Source organism: Hipposideros armiger, unplaced genomic scaffold (assembly GCF_001890085.2).
Source record: "Hipposideros armiger isolate ML-2016 unplaced genomic scaffold, ASM189008v1 scaffold_25, whole genome shotgun sequence".
NCBI classification, from domain to species: domain Eukaryota; kingdom Metazoa; phylum Chordata; class Mammalia; order Chiroptera; family Hipposideridae; genus Hipposideros; species Hipposideros armiger.
The window spans coordinates 3,875,584-3,895,609 of NW_017731375.1; the positions used below are offsets into that span (position 1 = coordinate 3,875,584).

At 45.2% G+C, this 20,026-nt stretch overlaps 2 protein-coding genes across 2 annotated transcripts in view; one reads left to right on the forward strand and one right to left on the reverse strand.

Moving 5' to 3' along the window:
- The window catches only part of DOCK2 (dedicator of cytokinesis 2), a 398,948-nt gene that overhangs the window by 168,970 nt on the left and 209,952 nt on the right, over window positions 1-20,026 (forward strand). The window contains exon 24 of the mRNA XM_019635935.1: window positions 165-260. Coding sequence (XP_019491480.1) covers window positions 165-260 — 96 coding nt within the window. The remainder of the gene's footprint in view (window positions 1-164; window positions 261-20,026) is intronic.
- The window catches only part of INSYN2B (inhibitory synaptic factor family member 2B), a 124,590-nt gene continuing 120,339 nt past the window's right edge, over window positions 15,776-20,026 (reverse strand). Inside the window, exon 4 of the mRNA XM_019635976.1 lies at window positions 15,776-18,808. Coding sequence (XP_019491521.1) covers window positions 18,622-18,808 — 187 coding nt within the window. The 3' untranslated portion in view covers window positions 15,776-18,621. The remainder of the gene's footprint in view (window positions 18,809-20,026) is intronic.

The following is a 20,026-nucleotide window of genomic DNA, read 5'->3' on the forward strand; positions in this document are numbered from 1 at the left end:
TGGTGGTGGTGGTGGTGGTGGTGGTGGTGGTGGTGATGGTGATGATGGTGTTGGCGATGGTGATCTTAGTGTATGCCATGTCTGAGCACTGTTGTATGTCCTTGGAAGAGGTGTACAGATACACTGTCCGTGTTGTCACACAGGTGTCTCTGATTGTGTTACAGGCCTTCACCTACCACCACACCCAAGAAATCATGGTCCAGCTGCTTCGCACGGTGAACCGGACAGTCATCACGATGGGGCGGGATCACGTTCTGATTGTGAGTAGATCTCTTCTTTTTGTCAAACATTTCAAACTGCTCAAGGTCTAGGAATTGCTTTTCCGGAACACCAGATCATGCTGAACACCAATCGCCGATCACTGCTTTGTTTTGGAGCACGGTTACCAGGGTCAAAGTTTTTCCTGTCTGAGTTGGGAGAACATGGGAGTTAACTCAAGTTGCTGAAATTAAACAGAACTTAGGCCTGTCTCCCAAGTTGAGTGTACCAGTGGGGATGGAATGTCACTGGCGAAGAAGGAGAAGTGAGAGACGCTCTTTGTAAGTGGGACAGGTAGGGTGTTCCACAGTCACGTCCACCAGGAACCTTCCAGCCTAGAGTCAAACGGTGCTCAGTCTCAGGGTCCCGTGAGCTTGGTTTTCTAAGAGGCTCAATTGTGTGTTACCTTTTACCATAGATGTCAGTTAATTCAAGGTCACTGCTATGTTTTGGGTTATACGTCTGTGCCAACACTATATTCTGAGTATCAGGAGATCCCTGCCATACAGCCTGATGATTGTCTCTCTCCAGACGCAGAGCCCATCTCTAGCCTTTTAACCTTTGCCCACCTTGCTTTAAACCAAGGGCCCCAAACTAATGCTTACAGGGGCCTATCCCACCATGTAACTCTTTTGCTGGAACTCACCAGTGGTTTCCCATCTCAGAGTCAAATCTAAACCGTCCCTAGGGCCTGAAATGCCCTCTACCCCTTGCTCTTTCCTGTATGTGTTCCTCTTACATTTAAAACATGATTCTATTTGCCATTTCCTTGGTTGGGCCTATCTCTCCCTCAGGTCTGAGGGCTTGTTCCGTCATGTTAATCAGATTTGGGCTCAGTGTCACCTAATCAGAGAGCCTCCCCTGCCTCCCTATCTATTATACCCAGTGTCTCTCTCCATCCTCTTTCAATCTCTACACCTTACTTCTTTGTGTTTCTTAGTATTATCACCACCTGAAATACAGATATATATATATATATATATATATATATATATATATATATATATTCCTTTATTTATTTAGTTATTGCCTCGCTCTCCTTATAAGAATATGAGCTCCAGAATGTATATCGCCAGTCCCTACAGCAGTGCCTGGCATACAGTGGGTGCCTGATAAATATGTGTTGAATGAATGAATAACGTGCACCAGGCAGGGACGCTAATATTTAAAGAGGACAAGGACTCCTCGGCTCTGATGACAACATGTGGGACTGGGCCATAGAGTTGTCAGAACTCCCAACTTTGCAAGCGAAGCTGAAAATCCACATATGTCGCATGAAATTTCCTGACAGTTAAGCTTCGGCAGCTAATTAAAAGGTGGGTGTTGATTGTTGACACACTGTAGCCCCGCTTCATGGACGGACAAAGGACGGCAGGTGCCGAGTGTTATTCTGACAGCAGCTGGCCAAGGACTTGATCCCTGGAAGCAGTAACAGCCTTCTTTACACCCATTTGGTTCCGTCGACGCATGTCAACACATGCACTTAATGTATGTAAATGTACATTTAAAGGAGTGAGGACGTTGTAGAGAGTGCCCAAGTGCCCGCAGGGCCAGCCACTCCTGCCTTTCTGAGGCAGCGAGCCATGTAAACTGGCCTCTGTCATCTGTCTCACTTACCGTCCTACCACCTTAGTACTATCATCATTTCTTATTCAGTTACAAGCTTCCATATCTGTGGTCCCCAGAATGCGCCTAAGATAAGCATCTTAGGAGTTCTCTAATGTTTTTTTCGTTCTCTTTGGAGCCAGATCTAAAGATGATCATCAATCCATTTGGTTCATTCCGTATATAGCAGGCTCTTAACCCCATGTCTCTCCTTTAGAAGTGGTTCTTTAAAACAGTGCCTGGATCATAGAAAGCACCAAATAACTGGTGCCTCATTATTTTCCTTTCTGTCCGGTACAATCCGTTTCTCTGTCCCTTTGCATTATCGACACAGGCAGGTGGCCATGGCCCTCTGTCACTACTGCCAGTTCTCTGAGCCTCACATTGGATGCTCTGCCTGGCTGCCCATCCTCCCAAAGCATTCTCCTCACTGCTGCCCCGTTCATCTTTGCCAGGACACTCCCCTACTCTAGAATGTTCAGTGGCTCCCCACTGTCTACCAAATTCAATCATAAATACATTAGCCTGCTCATTTCCTGCTTTTGTCATCTGGCCACAACCAAATTTTCCCCTTTCATTTACTTTCCTCCATCCAAATATTCAGCCACAATGGATGTCTGGATATTGCCCAAACATGCCTGGCACGTTGTCACTTCTGGGCTGCTTTCTTTGTCTGGAGTTCCTTTGTGCACCATCTGAATCTGTTGAAATCCTACCTAGTCTTCAAGGTCCAAGTGCGTTCTCGTGTGGAGCTGCCCCAAATCTCCCCAACTTGCTTGGGACTCTCAACCTGCCCCCCCCTCTTCTAAATCGCTCAGCTCTCTTCTTTAAAAAAAAAAATAATTTTATTGAAGTATAATTTCCAGACTTTGAAATTTAACGATGAGTGTTGGTAAATGTATGCAGCTGTGCAGCCATCACCATAATTCAGTTTAGAGCGCTCCTGTATCCCCCAAAGTTCCACTGGCAGTCATTCTCTATCCCAGCCCTAACCTCCCAGCCCCCAGCCCGAAGCAACCACTAATCTGCTTTCCAGCTCTATAGATTTGCCTTTTCTGGAAATTTCATATACATAAAATCGCTTTTGAGCTCTTTGGTGTCTTGTTTTCTTAGCATAATATTTTGAAGTGCATTCATATTTTAGGATGTATAAATACTTAATTCCTTTGGGTTGCTGACTAGCATTACATTGTATGACTATACCACATTCTGTTCATCCATTCACTAGTTGATAGATATTTGAATTGCTTTCCAACTTTTGACTGTTATAAATAATGCTGCTATGAACATTCACACACAGGCTTTATGTGAGCGTATTTTCATTTCTCTCGGGTAGAAACCTAGGAGTGGAATTGCTGGGGCCTGTGGAAAGTGTGTGTGTGTATAACTTGAGAAGAAACTGCCAAACCTTTTTCCACAGTGGCTGCACCACTTACGTTCCTTCCCACCAGCTGGATGTGAGTGCTCTAGTTTATATCCTCACAAACACTTGTGTGGTGAGTTCTTAGCTTTGTAACAATTCTAATGGTATCTCATTGTGGGTTTAATTTGCGTTTCCCCGATGACTAATGATCTAATGATGTTGAGCATCTTTCTGTGTGCTCTGCCTCTTTATTTATTTATTTTTTTTGAGTCATTTTATCTGTGAACTTGCCATACATAGCTCCTCTCTTATACCTAAGACTTTTGAGGTTTGGACCTATCTGTAAAAAGTATCTGTAATACACCTTCCTTATGGAGTTGCTGCGAGAATGAAATGAAATGCTACGTGAGACACATTTGCACACGTGATTTGATACATAATGCTCATTTATTTATTCAGTATTTTGTGAGAACTTCTTATATACTCAGCACAAACACTCAGAGCTGAGTTAGGTATGGCCTGTGCCCTTAAGAAAACCATGACCTCCTCCAATGGGCTATGTCTCAAGTACGTCAAATTCACTGTGTCCCAAACCCAATTCATCCCCAGACCCTGGAGCCTGCTCTACACTCTGCCTGCGTTCATGATCTCAGCTTGTGGTACCGACCTCCTGTTGACCCCTCTCTCTCTCACTCACCTGCCACTTTAAATCACCCACTAGGTCCTGCTGTTTCAGCACCTCTAGCCTCAGTTTCTCCGCACCTGGCTCCGCCGTCAGCTCTCACAGCCCCTGTATGCTCTCGGTCATTGGGTTCACTGTCCACTTATGTGGTCCACTGTAAGGTGACATGCTGGTTTTCTCCTCTGCCCCTTGCATTCTGCGGAGTCCCTTGAGGGCCCTGCCCACATTTGACTCATTCTTTTATCCTCAATCCCAGCAGGGCGTCTGGCATAGGGAGTACTCAGTAAATGTTTGTGGAGATAATGAATGAGGGAAATACTCCCGAAAATGTCGTGCTGTGTCAGACCTTCATATTTTTGATGTGCTTTTCCCTCAGTTCAGATTGCTTTCCCTCCTTCCACAAATGCGTTTCCCTAAATACCAGCAGCCCATCTCTCAGGGAGTGCGGCACCAGGTGTAAGGAATTGCCTGTTTAGCCCGCCCCCGGGGCTGATTCCAGGAACCTTGCAGAGGTTCTGAGTTGGCTGTGTCATTTGTCTCAGTAACTTTGAGTTTGCTAGTGTAATTACAACCGTGAGAGAGTATTGAGTGGGGAGTGCTAGAGGTGGGCAGCAAACACCCCTGAGTCAGAGCGGGGCTGTGCCTGGACTAGAAGGAAGAAATAAACCGGCGTTTCTTAAGATACAGCTTCATTTTCATAAAGTGGGCCTTTCCAGCAATTCTCAGAATAGAACTAGCTCCTCCAAATTAAAGGAAATGATGTTGGAAAGTAATTACTCAGAGGTCAGGGGTCCCTGTCTTAGCGCTGAAGGCCCCAATTTAATTTCAAATTGAAATTTGACAAGGAGGAGAGATCCCCATTTCAACCGTCACTTTTAATTTTCCAGATATGATTTTTATTGGTTACTTTCCATTGCTTGAGAATATTAAACAACCAGTATTTACGGCAAACACCAGACACGTCTAGTACTTCCAACATCCCAAGAAGGCTTCAAGAGGGTAAGGGGAGGCTGGCCTCTCTCATGTCATGATGTCAGATTAAATAGTGACATTCTTTTCCTTCTTATTTCTAGGAGTGGGAACATTGCGATAAAAGGTATTAGCTGTTAAACTTACAGGAACCACAGAGCTAGGATGGATTGCTTCTTGCGCACGGCACATTGTAATTATCATTTGCTGGAAATAACCATTCCTGCGTTTTTTTCTGTAGATTGCCTGCCTGAACAATGAAGTGTTTATGGTGACAAATGAGCAAGAGGAAATTTTACAGAAACAAAAAGCAAAAGACTTTTGCATGGCTGCTGCCCTCTCTTCCTCTCTTTGCAGGAGCCCAATCTATCTGTTTGTTTACTTAGTGACCAAGGAGTTTGACTCTGATGCTGAGAAAGGCAGCCTGGGTAGAAAGGACATTTGGGATGAGGAAGACCAGCAGAAAGGCTCCACACTCATTCTGCAGAGTCGGCTCTGTGACTGCAGATCTCACCTGTCTAGACTTTGATATCTTCTGTGCAATGGACTCCATAATTTTTGAGCTCTGTTTCATATATCTAAGTTTTTGGCTTGGCCAATGCCCGTTCTCTTTCTCCATCTCCCAAGCTCCTGAGTCAGGGACAGAAAACAGATTTCGCTCCGTGTGCCAGCTCTGGTGGGCTGCTATTAACTGCCTGCCATACTGTATTGAGAAAGACAGAGGCTACATCTTGGCTCTTAGGGGAGGAAGTAGTGAATTGATTAGTGTGTGATTAGTATGTCAGGCATGAGACTGGGGAACAGGGATGTGTGCAAGATATTTGACAATATTATGTATTGACTGAAATCGCGATGTGTTTCTGGCCCAGTCCAAAAGCTCTTGTATAACCAATATTTTCTTCTACATAGTTTTGCTTCCTTTAAGAAGCCCGTGGTATAAGGGCAGGAGCATCATGGGAAATACCAATAACCTGAGAGTTTGCGTTTTACCAGGGAAGGGTTTCTACACACCACGTCCTATTTTATCAAATGTAAGATGCACCATAATTTTATGTGCCCAAAGAAAGAGAGCATGCTGCCAATGAAACTGTAACACGGTGGTTTATTATTGCATGGATTGTAATCTTTGGAGATGTTAAAATATATAAAAAAGAAAGTTTGACAGAAAATCCCTACCATGTGGTGGAGCACATCTTTGCATTCTCACAGGTAATTGTCATCATCTCTCACTGTTTGAGAGAATAGACCAAGCATGATGACCAAGGTTACACAGCTAGCAGCAAGGAGGGACATGGACCCTGCGAGAGTACATGTACGCTGTGCTGTCCTTTATGCCTCGGAACAATGGGGGAAACATTTCCAGGCTGTTTGTGCGGGTGGGGCGTGGCTCGGGACCCATCTGGCCAGTGTGCCCTGCTCTAGAGAAGGCTGTCCCCTGCCCCTGGCCTCACTAGTGCTGGGGACCGACAGTCTCGTTGGGACCATCCACCGGGGAACACATACACTGCCAGAAGCTCTTGGAAGGGAAACTATCTGGTAATTTTGTTGAAATTGGGATGGAGCGTTTATTTCGGGTAGTTAAAATAAGCCTCTGGGTGATATATTTTGGGCCTAATTACCCTGGTTTGCGCAGAGGAGTCTATTGAGTGATTAAGTAAAGGTAAATACAGTTGGCATGATGCCAGCTCCAGAAATTCAGAGCATTTTGTTCAAAAAAGAAACAAATAGTGGAAGTCACCCCATCCTTCACTGCTTCACCTCACAATAGCATGAAGATTCCAGAAAACGCCTGAGTCATCAGACAGCCAGAGCTTCAAAGCTCTGACTTCACTTTCCAAATGGCAAATGGCCCGCCTACGTAACCACTCTCTGGTACACGTGGGACCCCAGACTCTAGGAGGCCTTGTGCAGGGGCCACAGCGAAATAGTGAGTGCCACCTCCACCCAGCCCTGTCCCCCAGAGAGCCGGCATGAGGACAGTCTGGGATATGAGGAGGTGGGGTCCCCAGCCAGAAGTGGTCGCTTGACTCTCGACCTTCACTCAGCAATCCACACCTTGTTAAAAACCAGTATTTATAATAAAGCTATTGTTTATTGAGCAGCTATCCTGTGTTCCAGGCAGAAAGCAAAGCACCTTAAGTATGTCAGTTTACCTGCATCAGGTACTCGTATTTTATGTATGAGATAACTGAGGCACAGCGAGATTATGTAACTTGCCTATAATCACACAAGTTGCTAATGGAAGAACTAGGATTTGAACCCAGGCTGTACTGTTCCTAGCATCCCTGCTCTTAAATAGCGTACTGTATTATTCATACCTTAAGTTGTTCTTTAGGCATCAAATATTTTAAAGGTAATAATGAGCTGCCTCAAAACCAGCAGCTGCCCTGCCAAGATCAAGGAATCTCAGGGGATGACCCTATGTGGCAACTTCCAGAAACCTAGAAAATAGCACAGAATTTTTGGTGGTTTTACGATGACAATGATAACTTTAGGATCAATCTCCTCTTTTCTAGCAGTTGGACCACAAAAACCTATAAAATCGGAACAAGAACTTTTTGTTTACTTGAGTGTTAGTATTTCTGTATCTGGTTTAACAGAAGACAAAGCTAGAATGGAGGCACGGAGATTCTAAGGGGTTTTGGAGGGAAAGAGGGCCTCCTCTTTCACAGCCAGCTTATCTCCCAAGTTCTGCTCTTTCTAGGGCGAAAGGCCTCTCAAATCCACATGCTTCTCTCTACCACCAATAGCACTAACCTGGGTCTGGCCATGACCACTTCTCACTGCTGCCGTTGCTACCTCTTCTAATAAAACAACGCCTCCCCCTCTCCTGTCTCTTACAAATTCTTCACACGGTAGCCAATATGGTCTTTTAGAGCAGAACTTTCTCGGTGAGAAAGCATCAGTGGCCCACAGCGGCTTAGAATTTGTGAGGGTGACAAAAATGATCATCTTCTCTCCAAGAGCAAATAGCAATCCGAGGGCTCAAGCCTCCTGGCCCAGCATCACATGCCTGGGAAGGAGGAAGCCAGCGTCCAAACCCAGCCCTGAAGCCACATCTTAAGCATCTCACTGTACATGTTTGGGAAACTGTTTTCCTGAGGTAAAATTAATTTGAGAAAATTCTGGAGAGAGAGTAAATGTGTGAGACTGTGTGTGTGTTCATTTGCTTGGGGTGGTTTAGTTGCTTCTTGGTATAGAAGTGTGAACGGTGCTTGTGTCCTGGGGGGCAGAGGAGGGAGCTTTGCTTTAGTCAGGATTTGGCAATTGCCTATCAAAGAGTACTTGGCCTAAAATATATGCAAAAGATGGATTAGTGCCTCAACTTCCAAGGAACCCACAGCGTATGTGGGCAGAGTTAGTTATCAAAGTGGACTTCATGAAACTGGGTCTAGTTCATCGATGAAAAATTTGAATATACGGAGAGGAATGGTTAGATGATTGTAAGAGAGAGCATTTCTTGCCTCATCTCCTGTTCTGTGAAACCTCTTATTCCTCAAAATCACCTTTCTTCAGTGACCTTGCTGTTCTTTGTGCATTTTTCAATTGTAGCGTTACCATTGTTGAAATGGAATTATCTCTTCACCCATCAATGTTCCACAGTAGACGGAGATCCTTTAGGACAGGGTCTGCGTCCTATTATTTTCCAGGTTCCTGTCATAGGCGCAGGGCTTGGAAGGCAGCAGGCTCTCATCCAAGCTGTGGGAGTGAATGAGTGGAAATAAGAAACTAATTGAAAGTCAAATTAATGTCTGGCTTTAAAAGAATGCTGATTTAGAAAACACGATGAGAAGAGATTTGTTTCATGTCAGGCTTTCCCTGGAGGATCTGTTTTCACATAAAATCTCCAAATACTCTCCTAGCCCTGTGTGGTAGACTTCTCTTAGACAAATTCAAGTTTGAGGGCTGGGCATAAAAGAGCTGGTCTCGTTCTCCAAATCTTCCTTCTGTTCCATGATGAACAACAGAGATGGGAATTAAGGGGAGGTAGAGGTTCCTAAATTAGTTAAAACAGCTGCTGCTTTCTCCTTGGTTTGCCCAATCGGGCAGCCCTTTGCCATGCTCCTAGATAGCACACACGCTGCTGTCACTGTCGCCGTGACAGTTTCACACGTGGCTCAGCCACACACACACACCGTGAGCTCCTGCAGCGGAGGGGCGCTCAGGCCCTGGAGAAGCTGATGCCTGTGCAGGAGCCTCCACGAGCCACCCAGGGGTGACTGTTGTCATCAGCACCCAGAGACGGGGAGGCACAGACCGAGTTTGGGAACTGAACAGTGAGTACTAGGAAATGCATGACATCATCCTATGTGTGTCCTCATCCTAATGGAATTAACCGCCAAATGTCTCCGTGCCTTCTGGCTTGTGTGAGCGGAGCTGGGCAGATCTGATTTTAGGCGAGTCATTTTAAGTGTGTTCTTAAAGGTAAGACTCCACTGCATTTCCTGTCTTGTTTCCTGGCGCTGGAAGAGCCGCTAGCCTTTTCTCATCCTGGGAGAACTTGAGAATATCTGCCATCTGGGCATTGACTCAACACCCTCACACCCAGTATTGCTTTCTGAGGGCTGTGGAGTCAGGACCCAAGGTATGGAGTTTGAACGGATTTTACTGGCTGGGAACAGGTCCTCCTTTTCTCAGGAGTGAGGGGGCCTTATTTCCCGCCTAGGAGGTCTCTTCACGGTTCTGTTCCTCAGTCCCTTTATCTGCAAAGTGGGGCAAATAATGGTTATTACCTGTCAACTCATGGTGAGGATTGAATAAAAGCATGTTCACATCTCGCCCCCAGGGCTTCCCACATTGCTGACTCTTGGTAACTAAGAGCTGTTCCTGTTCCCCCTCCCCACTCTGACACAGGCGTCATGAGTCAGGTTACAAGCTATTCCATGGCCCTGACTTGGGTTCTCACCTGCGTTGTGAAGCATTATTATGCTGTTGCTACAGCTGGGCTGTGAATAAAGCCACCTAGAGATGAAAACGGCCACCACAGGTCAGCTACAAAGGCTGGAACCCCAGACTGGAAGGAGGAATCTCATCACAGAGAGCCCCTCCCTGGGAATGTTGTTGAGGGACTAGAGCTGCCCATGGAGAGGCCCCGCTGGAATAACTGAATGCACAGGCTTTTCCCATGAGTCTCTGGTCCAGGTCACCCCTGCCTGGAGCACTGGCCACCTTACGTGACTCAAAGGAATCAAGTCTATCAAATGATCCTTCAAAATCACAACCCATTTTTTTAGATAGTGATGCATTTGTGCAGCCATTAACATTTATGATGATTTTTTAAAATAACATGAGGAAATTCTATGATTTAAATATAGAGAAAGGATTTTGGGAATGTACAACAACAAGAAAGTCATCAAGGACCCTGAAGGTCAGAGAGGGGAACAAATGGGGCCGGTCGCCACAGACACCGGGACTCCCAGAGCTCAGACCCAGGGACCATGTTCTAAAGGTAAAATTATGCTGGTATCTTCTGCTTATAGGACACATGATTTGTACATTTCTGTGGTTTCACTTTTTCTAAAATAATTTTACTTTCCTTTTACAATCAGGGGGAAAAAAGCCCTCAATCACTATGAATTAACGAGGTAGTCAAGCATTTTTATGTATGTAACTTCACTTCTCTTCTAACCAGCCTGTGAAGCCAGAAAGCCAGATGGTTTCATTTAAAGGCAGACGTCGGGGATGGAAGTGAAGGCACTTGTTCAAAGTTGTGCAGAAAATTGGTCCTGTACAAAGCACCATGAGTCCTCGGAGGACGGAGCGACTAATCCCATGGCAGGGGTGAGGGATGACCAGCAAAAGTTACAGAGAAGAGGTGATATTTAAATGGCAACATGCTGTCCAGCATAGGAGTTAAGAGCCCAAGCTCCCAAGTTTGGCAGACCTTCAACCTTCACCACCTCATACTTGTGCACTTGGACAAATTACTTATGTCCCTCTGAGCCTCGATTACTCTCCTGGAAAAATGGGTGTAATCATAAGCTACATCGTGATGATTTTTTGAGGAATAAGTGATGGAAGCAAATCATTTCGTAAAAGCCCATCTTAACTTTTAAGGAGCTAGAGCCTTTATTATCACGATTAGTAGTAATATGGCTGCTGCTCATTTAGTCCACCAACATGAAAACCATTTCCCATGATAGAAAGGTAATGAGACACTGTCCCAGGCAGAGGGAACACCACATACTAAGTCTCTGATAAGCAGTAGCCTCTGACGTTTTGGAAGTTGGCAAAGAAGATGAGTGCAAGGGAAAGTGGAATAGTAGGAAGTTAGGCTATTACATACTAGGCTGCAGTCAGATGGCAGGGAGACTTGTTTGCTGTGGGAGGAATGGTTGGCTCCAGGATGGTGGTGGGGTGTGATTAGAGATATAAAAGCCGGGCGATGGCATGGCCAGAGGTAGGTCTTAGAGAGATTCCCAGGCAGCCAGGAGGAGGCCGGACCCAAGGGAGCTGGAAAACTCTAATGGAAAGTAAACTTTGAAAGCTAGTGCGTGGGTCCATGTAGAGTAGACAAGGGCTCATGATGAAGCGCTTCATTTCAACTAAACAGAGGCCTCTGGAGTTACCAGGTAAGGAGAGCAGTTCCTGTTCTCAGGCACAACATCTAGTGGGTAAGGGGGCGAAAGCTAGAAATAGCCATAATTTAAGACAAGTGATCATCACAAGAATAACAAGGACATGGCTGAGAGGGTCAAAAGGAGGGAGGTGTGACATCTAGGTGGGCGGATGAGAAAAGGACATGGGCTTATTGTCAGAACCCCCCACCCTCGATCATAATCAGCTGTATGAGGCAAGGGCTATATGTGTAGCTTTCTTGCCTGGTACACAGAAGGGAATCAATAAGTGTTTATTGAAAACTAAGTGATTGTGGACTGAGGTTCATCCGAGAAGTTTCCATGGAGCCGGTGGATGCATAGAGTGGAGACGAGGGAGGGGCCCATTCCAGGAAGTCCCAGCAGGTCAGTGGGCTGAGTTTGTGAATGCTGATGTTTCTGAGGCTTTGGCTTTGCTCTCTCTGATCCTAACTACACAAGGCTTATTATTATTATTATTATTATTATTATTATTATTATTATTATTATTATTTTATCTTGAAATAAGCAAGCAAACAAACAACCATGACAGCATCATACAACTTCTCCCGTCCCCCGTCCCCCATGCGGGATTTCCGCATGTGGGGTTGGGTGCAGTCGAGCTGGGTGTGCCCGATGGAAGAGCCATGTGAACCAATCTCAATTTCACCAAGTAAAGCGACAGCGCGTTTAGCTCAGGAGAAGGAAGGCTTTTCTGTCAGCATAACCAGGGTACCACAACATTGTGTGCGCTACCTGAGAAACCAAGGCCAAGTGCTGATGAGAGGTCACCGTGTTTAGCTGATGATTTAAACAAACAAAAAAACAAAAAAAACCAAAAACAAACATTGAGCTTTTCTTGGCAGGAGAAAAAAAAATACAGATTTCATTGGACTGAAATTTAATATAAGATAGCTATGGGTTCTGAGAATTTGTGAAAGCCATTCATGATGATAAAGCTTTCATTTGCTTTGGAGCAAGTAATCCTTTAGTATGCTATTTATTGTCTTTTCATTTTAGTTGTGATTTCAGCCCAGGCAAAACACTGGGCCCAAAGTGCTTCTTCAGTAAGACCCACCCTGTCTCCTTTAAATTGCATTTTGTCTGGAATGGACTAGGTCACATGTAATAAATTCTGGCATTTTAATGGAAACATTACAGCAAAAATAGTTATCAGTCTGCTTTAATTTCAAAGCTAATTTTCCCTTTCATACAGTAAGGCAGTATCTTGGTAAAATATGCAGAATGAATTGGGATTTAATTTTGATGGCAGTTGGTTCTGAAACAAGGTTAACTGGACTGTCAATATTCAGGATAAGGATGTTGGGGTTTGCAGTGGGGACGGATAGTAGCAGCTTGGCCTTCCTGGGTCCTGAGTGCCACGTGGGCCTCAGGGGAATTAGACACCCTGGCACATTAGCTGCTGAAGGTCCGAATCAGTGGAAGTCTCGATGCTCCCATGAGCGCCGATGGGGCCTGTGCATGCCAATGGGACCATCCCATGTGAGGACTGACAGATGTGGACAAAACCTGGGAATGTTTTTTATCTATCCACTGGATTTCACTCGTTCATTAATTTATTCCTGTAAAAGATTTTTTTGTTGTTTTTTGTTTGTTTGTTTGTTTTTGTTTTTGTTTTTGTTTTAGCTGAGCCATCCTACCACCTGTTGGCAGCTCAGCGGCAGCTCAGCTCGGGCCGAGACTCAAACCGCTGTTGCTCAGAGCTCACACTCTTGAGCGAGCTCTTAACCAACTGAGCCACTTGGCCGGCCTGCAACAGATATTTGAATCCCATTATGCTAGGTGCTAGAGATACAAAGGTGTGCAAAATTAAGCAGACATCCTATCTTAGGAAGATTATAGGCTAATGAGAGAGAAATACATTCATCAAAGGATGATACAAATATATGTATAAGGACAGCCATGCCAGCGACTTTGATGGAGGGGTCCTTGGTGCCATGGGAATGTGTAAGAGGGTATTTTGTGTGGTCTGAGCAATGGTAGAGGTAGCCATGGAAGACCTTGCCTAGGAAGTCGCAACAGAGCTGGAAACTGGGCAGAGTAGGTGGCATGGTAGGGACTATCCCAGGAAAAGTGTACACAGACCCTTCATGGAGTGTTGCATGCTAGGTCTGAGGCACTCAAGTTGACTCAATGAGACTGGAGAGCAGATAGCACAGGACTTGTGATGGGAACATCCATGAGAGAGGCCCAGCAGAATCTTCTGGGTCATAGCAACAGAGCCAGCCTTATTTCCTGAGTTTATCAGGCATGGTTTTCGGCTAGAGTGTCACATGGTGCATATCTATTTTTGAAACGATTGCTTTGAAGCTGTGTAGAGAATGTGCTGGAAGGGAAAGGGAGTGGGTATTGGGAAACAAGTCAGATGCTTCTGTGGAGGCCAGCTCAGAGAAGAAGGGGGCTTGGAACAGAAGGCCGCCAGTGCAGAGGCACGCTTATTGGAACCTGCCTTAGGCAGTGAGTCAACCAAGCTCTAGGTTTCATCTTCGAGGGCCGAGGGTCCTGTAGGAAGCAGGAAGAAATCATATATTTGAGAAACCTCCGGAGTAGGGGTGATAGATATGAGCACTAGGCATTCAGGCTTTGAAATGGTTGAAAGCAGATGGGGAGGAAGTTGGGATGAAAGTGCGCAAAAGAGGTTATGAGCCTGAAGCCGGTCAAATGTTATGCAAACCAAGCGCAAACAGTGTTGGCTATGGACCTGTCATCCAGTTCTTTCTATTACCAGCCATACTTGATGGGCATAATGATTATAAAACATCTATGTTGCTGCAAACTTAAAAAAGGAAATACATTTTTTACCATACAGCAAGCTGCCTGGAGCAACTTAAAATGAGCACCTTTTCAAGTGAAGGCTATACCAAGCGTCTGCTCAGCTAATGGAGAAACTACCTGGAGGGCAGAATGGGTCCCAAGTCTGGCGTCAGCAGTTCCTGGAACTGCCCTGGGCAGTGGTGTCTGGTGGACTCTCACATATTCCACCCACCAGCCACATTGCTCCCAACTCTGACATCCCCACATGACTGCTGCGAGCCCTGGGATGAATCATCTAGTCTTGCTTAGTTGCTTCCCCCCTAAAATGGCAGGGACCCGCCTCTTACAGTGCCTTTCACCTCTAGTCTATTTGATTCCATGCAGAAAGGATCCAATGCTGTGCTTGATACGCCTGTGTATCCTGGGTCACTGAAGACTTTGTTAGCTATCTTTCGTTGTCATGGTTTCTGCTCTCACTCTGGCCAGGAAGAGTTCGGTCCTTATCAGTACCACTGTTTGCCCTGAGGACATCTTAAGCCTGTTTCTGAAAACCCAGTGCAGCCCCATGAAGGCATCTTCTGTCCTCTCGTCCAGTTTATTTCCATCAACAAGCAAGTGAATATGCATGTGTGGGTCCCCCTGTTGTGTGCCTTACATTGTGCTCAGGGCTTTCACCCACTTAATTGTCAGACACCCTTGTAAGGCAACGGTAACATTCAGCATTGTAAGAAAAGGAGTCAGAGCCTCACTGAGGCTAACTGCCCCGAGGCCACCCAACAAAAAGAAGGGAGCAGAATAATGTCAAACCCAAGGCTTCTGATTCTGTATCCAGTTTCCCGCCCGCCCCCCGCCCCCTGCAAAGTGCTAAATAAGCTGGGTTTAGGTGGCTCATGGACAATGCAGGGGAAAAAGCGAGTCACGTGATAGGAAAATTGTTTGCTTTTCAATTCCTTCTCAAACATCCTGGTTAATCAAGTAGAAAATGTGTTTGGTGTTCAAGTGGCTTTAGCACGTGTTGAATATATGCTAATCTCCCTTTTTAACCAAGTGAAATGGCCTCAGGCTTAGCACCTTCAACACTCAACAGTCTCTAGCAAGAATTTAATAAAATTTTGATTTCATCTTCTATATTTGGAACATCATATTGGTTTTCCTCATGATGGTGATATAAAGTTGCCTTTTGAGGAAGAAAATTAAGGGGAAAATAATGAATAAATTTTAGTTCAGGTGTATGGGCATAGTAATGATAAAAATCAGGCCTGTGTATTCATCTAAATGGTCTGGGAACTGTTCCATTTTTTCACACTGCTTCCCTTGCTCACAAGACATGTGGTGCTCTTTATGTGATCATTGTGGCGCTAAGGCCTGAATCTGTTCTTTGTTTATTTGTTTTCCTGGGAAACATATAAAAGAGATTATAATGAAAACTACCCCTGTCATTAGAACCATTGAAGAATACTTCTTAAGTTTAAATTTTATAACCCAAATGAACCCAAGCTAGTAATGGAGTCTTAAAACCTAGGAAAAATATGTAAGTTTATTGCAAAAGATAATATCCCATTTAAAACAGTTTAGAAATTTACAAAACCTTACATTATACATAGTCTTTAAGAAGATGCTCTATAGATGAGCTGGTATTAAGTTCCAAGTATAGTGAGTACACGTTTTGTTTTGTTTTTTAAACTACAGAGAAAGCAGCTACATAAACTCCTGCAACTTAAGTTGATGTATCATTCTTTTTACCTTCAATTTTATAAAAGTAATTTTTATTAAATTAATATCTCTCCATAAAACCATATAACCTCAAGTACAGCATTTTTTGTAGAGTATCATGGAAGATGTCACATAATATTTTACAATGACGCAATTTTCACACGAGTAGATGAGCATACAGTTTTGGTATAAGTATATGCGTGGTTTCTTTTTAAACAGAGAGATGATTATTTTTGTTAGCAGGAAAGTGTTTACCGAGTCCTTTTCCCTCATAATGATTTTAGATTTCAATTTCCGGACAAGACCTCCTTCCCAGTTTGAGGTTGGTGGCCCAAGTAATTCTGTGTTGTGCTTTGGTATATAGAATCATTACAGTCTCGTTTGGTCGTATTTCTAGAAATGTCAACGTTTTCCAGCCCCAATTTTATTTAATTCAGTTGAGGGTTAATCTGAGGCCCCCAACTCGACAGAAGTATGTGACAACATGCGCTTCTTAATTATCTGAAGAGTCGGATTATGCCTTTTTGTGCAAATGACCTCAGACACCTCTTCATCGTCCCAGGCTAACTTTGGCAAATGATCCGGCTCAGCTCTGGGACGCTCTGCTCATGTGATGTTGGACCGTGCACAGAGCTTATGAAGCAGGAAGAGCAGGCGTTTGTATCTCCATTTGAGAATGGACATATAGGCCCTGAAAATGTAAGCAATTTGCCAAAGGTTAGTGAACTAGACTCTTCTGTTACCTGGGTCTCTTAATTCCCGGAACAGGATTATTTTCATTCCAGCATGCTGCCTGAGAATATAAATTAACTTGAAAATTAGTGTAAGCAAAGCAAATTAAGATGGAAGCTCCGCGACAAGATAAAATTACATAAGCAATCCCACATGATTTTGCTTTATTGGATTAGCCTCTCTCTGTGCTGTTCTTTTCCATTGTTGGGGCCAAACGAGGGTGGATTGTGTGGATACAGAAGGATCTGTGGCTTTTAGCCAGTGGTAGCCGATCTTACTGAAACGTGGCTTCTTAAGTATGACAAGTGCATTTATCTTAATTCCAACTTAACATTATGGATGCCGGTCTCATTTAAACATTACGCTAGGAACAGAACAAGAACATCTTGAATGACATTCCAAGACTTAAATAGTGCAGACCGAGGTTCATTGCCAAATTTCCCTCCCGCTCTCTCTGAAATAGCTCTGTGCACTGCAGCACTGTGGCAGGGAAAGGTGCAACTGCCAGAGTGGTTTGCTCAATCTGACTCAATTTGCAGTGGGGTACGTACAGCCCACGTTCACACAGGTGCTGCACTCTGCAGACCCTAATTCAGACCTCTGATCTTGAGCAGAGGGGGTTGTGAAATGCCTTCTTCATTGAATGCCATGTTGAGCTTTAGGATCCATTTTCTAAGCATCATCAATCCAACCACAGGCTGGTACAGAATTTAAAGAGAAGGAATATGAGCCTTGCCAACCCCTGTCTCATCCCCAAGAGTATGTAGCGATTACTTAATTATATTATATTAGTAGTTTGTTCAGCCATGCACCTTTGACTGGGCCCACATGTACGGGGGTCTTGTGAAAAGAATGAGCCAGACTTTAAAAGAATTCAGACTTTGGGAAGAAAAGGTCTTTAATACTAAAATGAAAAAAAAAATGTATATATATCCTCATCTCCAGTCCTGCTGCTGCTTCAATCAGGTGGCCATTGCCTGGTCATCAGGAAGGGAGATTATGTAGATTAATATACTTCTGAATTTATCTACAAAGCTGTTACGAGAATGAACGGAGCAGACCCAACGTTGTGTTTTTTCCTAGTCTTATGTATGTTACTGGTAAGATGGAACGGACAGACAGGCTGCTGGATCTCATGATCTTAAATGTTGCAGGGAAATGAACTGTGGGTCTTAAAGTTCGAACCCAAGCCAGATCCCTCCCATTGGCCAGGCGGTCAGTCTCAGGCCCAAGGCTGAGAAGCACGATGGTCTAAGGTGGGCCCCGGAGCAGCCACGACTGCGGGGTAGCACGCCACCGAGCTCCTCAGACCCTGCAGCGACCTTACTCTGCCACAGACTGTAAGGCCCACCCAGCATGAGGTGACAAATTCTTGATTTGGGATCAAGGGGCTAATTAAAAATGGAAATGACCAACCCACCAGGCGAGCTTGCGTGCTTATGTCCGGCCCATTTCTGCTGTGCTTACGTCCGCCAATCTCTTAGAAAACTGCCCGTTTGTGCATCTCACGTTTTTCAGGTGTACCTGCTGACAGCCCTCCTCCCGCTTCCTGCTCTGCGTTTCTTTGCCTCTTTCTTTTGGGATGGCAAACCCAGGACGGGAAGGAAGTGCTTAGCATCATGGAGGTGCTGGACAGTGCGCTGGGGGCTCTGCTCATGGTGGGAATCTGGACTCGCAAACTAGGATGTGGCCTGGTTTGTGCATGACAGGGAGCTAGGCAGGGGGTCGCTCTAGGATCTGTGAAGTCCCAGCGCGCAGTGGCACTCACTCAGGTGAGGTCGGCGGTCAGGTGTCCGGCAGCAGCTCAACCAGCCCTGAGTGTTCCCGTTCGGCAGGTCGAGTAGCTCACAGCCTGGGCCTTGGCTGAGAAGGAGAGAAGGCCTGCAGGCAGTGGTCTCCCCGCCTCGGGGAGGTATTTAGGAAGCGCACAGGGAAGGGTCCCCGCCAGCTCAGATCCACCAGAAGCATTTCTTCTTCACCTTCTTGGTTTTCCGCCTCAAGTCCTGTTTCTCAGGAGCCGGGGGTTCAGCCGGGGACTTTGGCGGGGCAGATGGCTCCTCAGCTGGTTCTGCTTCCTCCAGACTCTGCAGAACTTCATGGAACCTGCCTTCCTGCTGCCGAAAATCATATTCTACACTGGAAAACATAAAGAGTAAGGAAGGAAAGTAAATTCAAATCAGGACATGCTGATTTAGCCTCACCAAGTGTCCAGCTGACCCAATGAACCCGGGCTTTGAAATCTAGTCCCAGATGCTTAGGTACTGACTGGCTGTGCGACCTTGGGAAAATTGCTCCACCTCTTTGAACCTCCAGTTCCTCATTGACTAAAGTGGGACCTGTAATGCCTTCTGCTTGGGGATGTTCTTAAATCTAAATGAGGCATGTAACATGGCAGCCTGATAGTGGGAGACGTTCAGTAATCGTTGTTCCCATCTCTCACTCCCATTAGTTTAATGCTCTTAATTCTCAACCCTTTTTACATGTTATGCATGAAAACTGCTTCATTTTAAAAGACTTAAATAATACAGAAGAATATCCAATAAAACTGACAAACTCAGTTTCCTCATCTGTAAAGTGGACATAATAATAGCACCTATCTCAAAGGCTTTCTTTGGGATTTATTTTCTATATCAATTGAGAGACTATAAATGAAGTGCTTAGAGCAGGCCTGGCATACTTAGAGCAGGCCTGGCATGTAGTAAGCCCTCCATCTGCATGACCACCATTAACGTTATTACCACTAATATATTACGTCTTGCCTTTGCCTTGCTTTTCAACTTAATAATATATTATCTTGGAGAGCTTTGCCTATATACTTACCTCCTCGTATCCCTCAGTACAGGCATAGTTAAACACTCCCCTTTGATGAGTGCTAATTCCTAACCTCCTTTTTATTTATTTATTTTTTCTTTTCTATTTTATTTGTGTGTTTTGGAGTCATTAATGTACAGGCTCCACTGTATGGTCCGTACACTGGTCTGTGAGGTAAACATGGCGCCATCTGGGACCAGGGTTCCCAGAGGTTGAGAGCGTCGGGCCAGGGTGTGCAGACGCTCTGGCCTGCGCTGGCTGTGGCGCTGCCCGCTGAGAGCTTGTGAATCAGGCTGGCAGGCCTCAGGGGCTGCCAGCCTGCCTCGTCCCTCTGGCACAGCCTTCCCAGAGCCTGGAGAGCCGAGCCAGAGAGAATGAACCCTGCAGGCTGCGCGTGGGCTCTCTCTGCCTGCAGTTGTCCACTTTCCTCCCTAGGGCATTTGCTTATGGAGGCGTTCCCAGGGCCGGGACACTTGTAAGAAAGCTGTTAAGCTTTCAGCTGTGTCTGTTACCTGGTTTCGTACTAGAGCTCTCAGGAGGCCA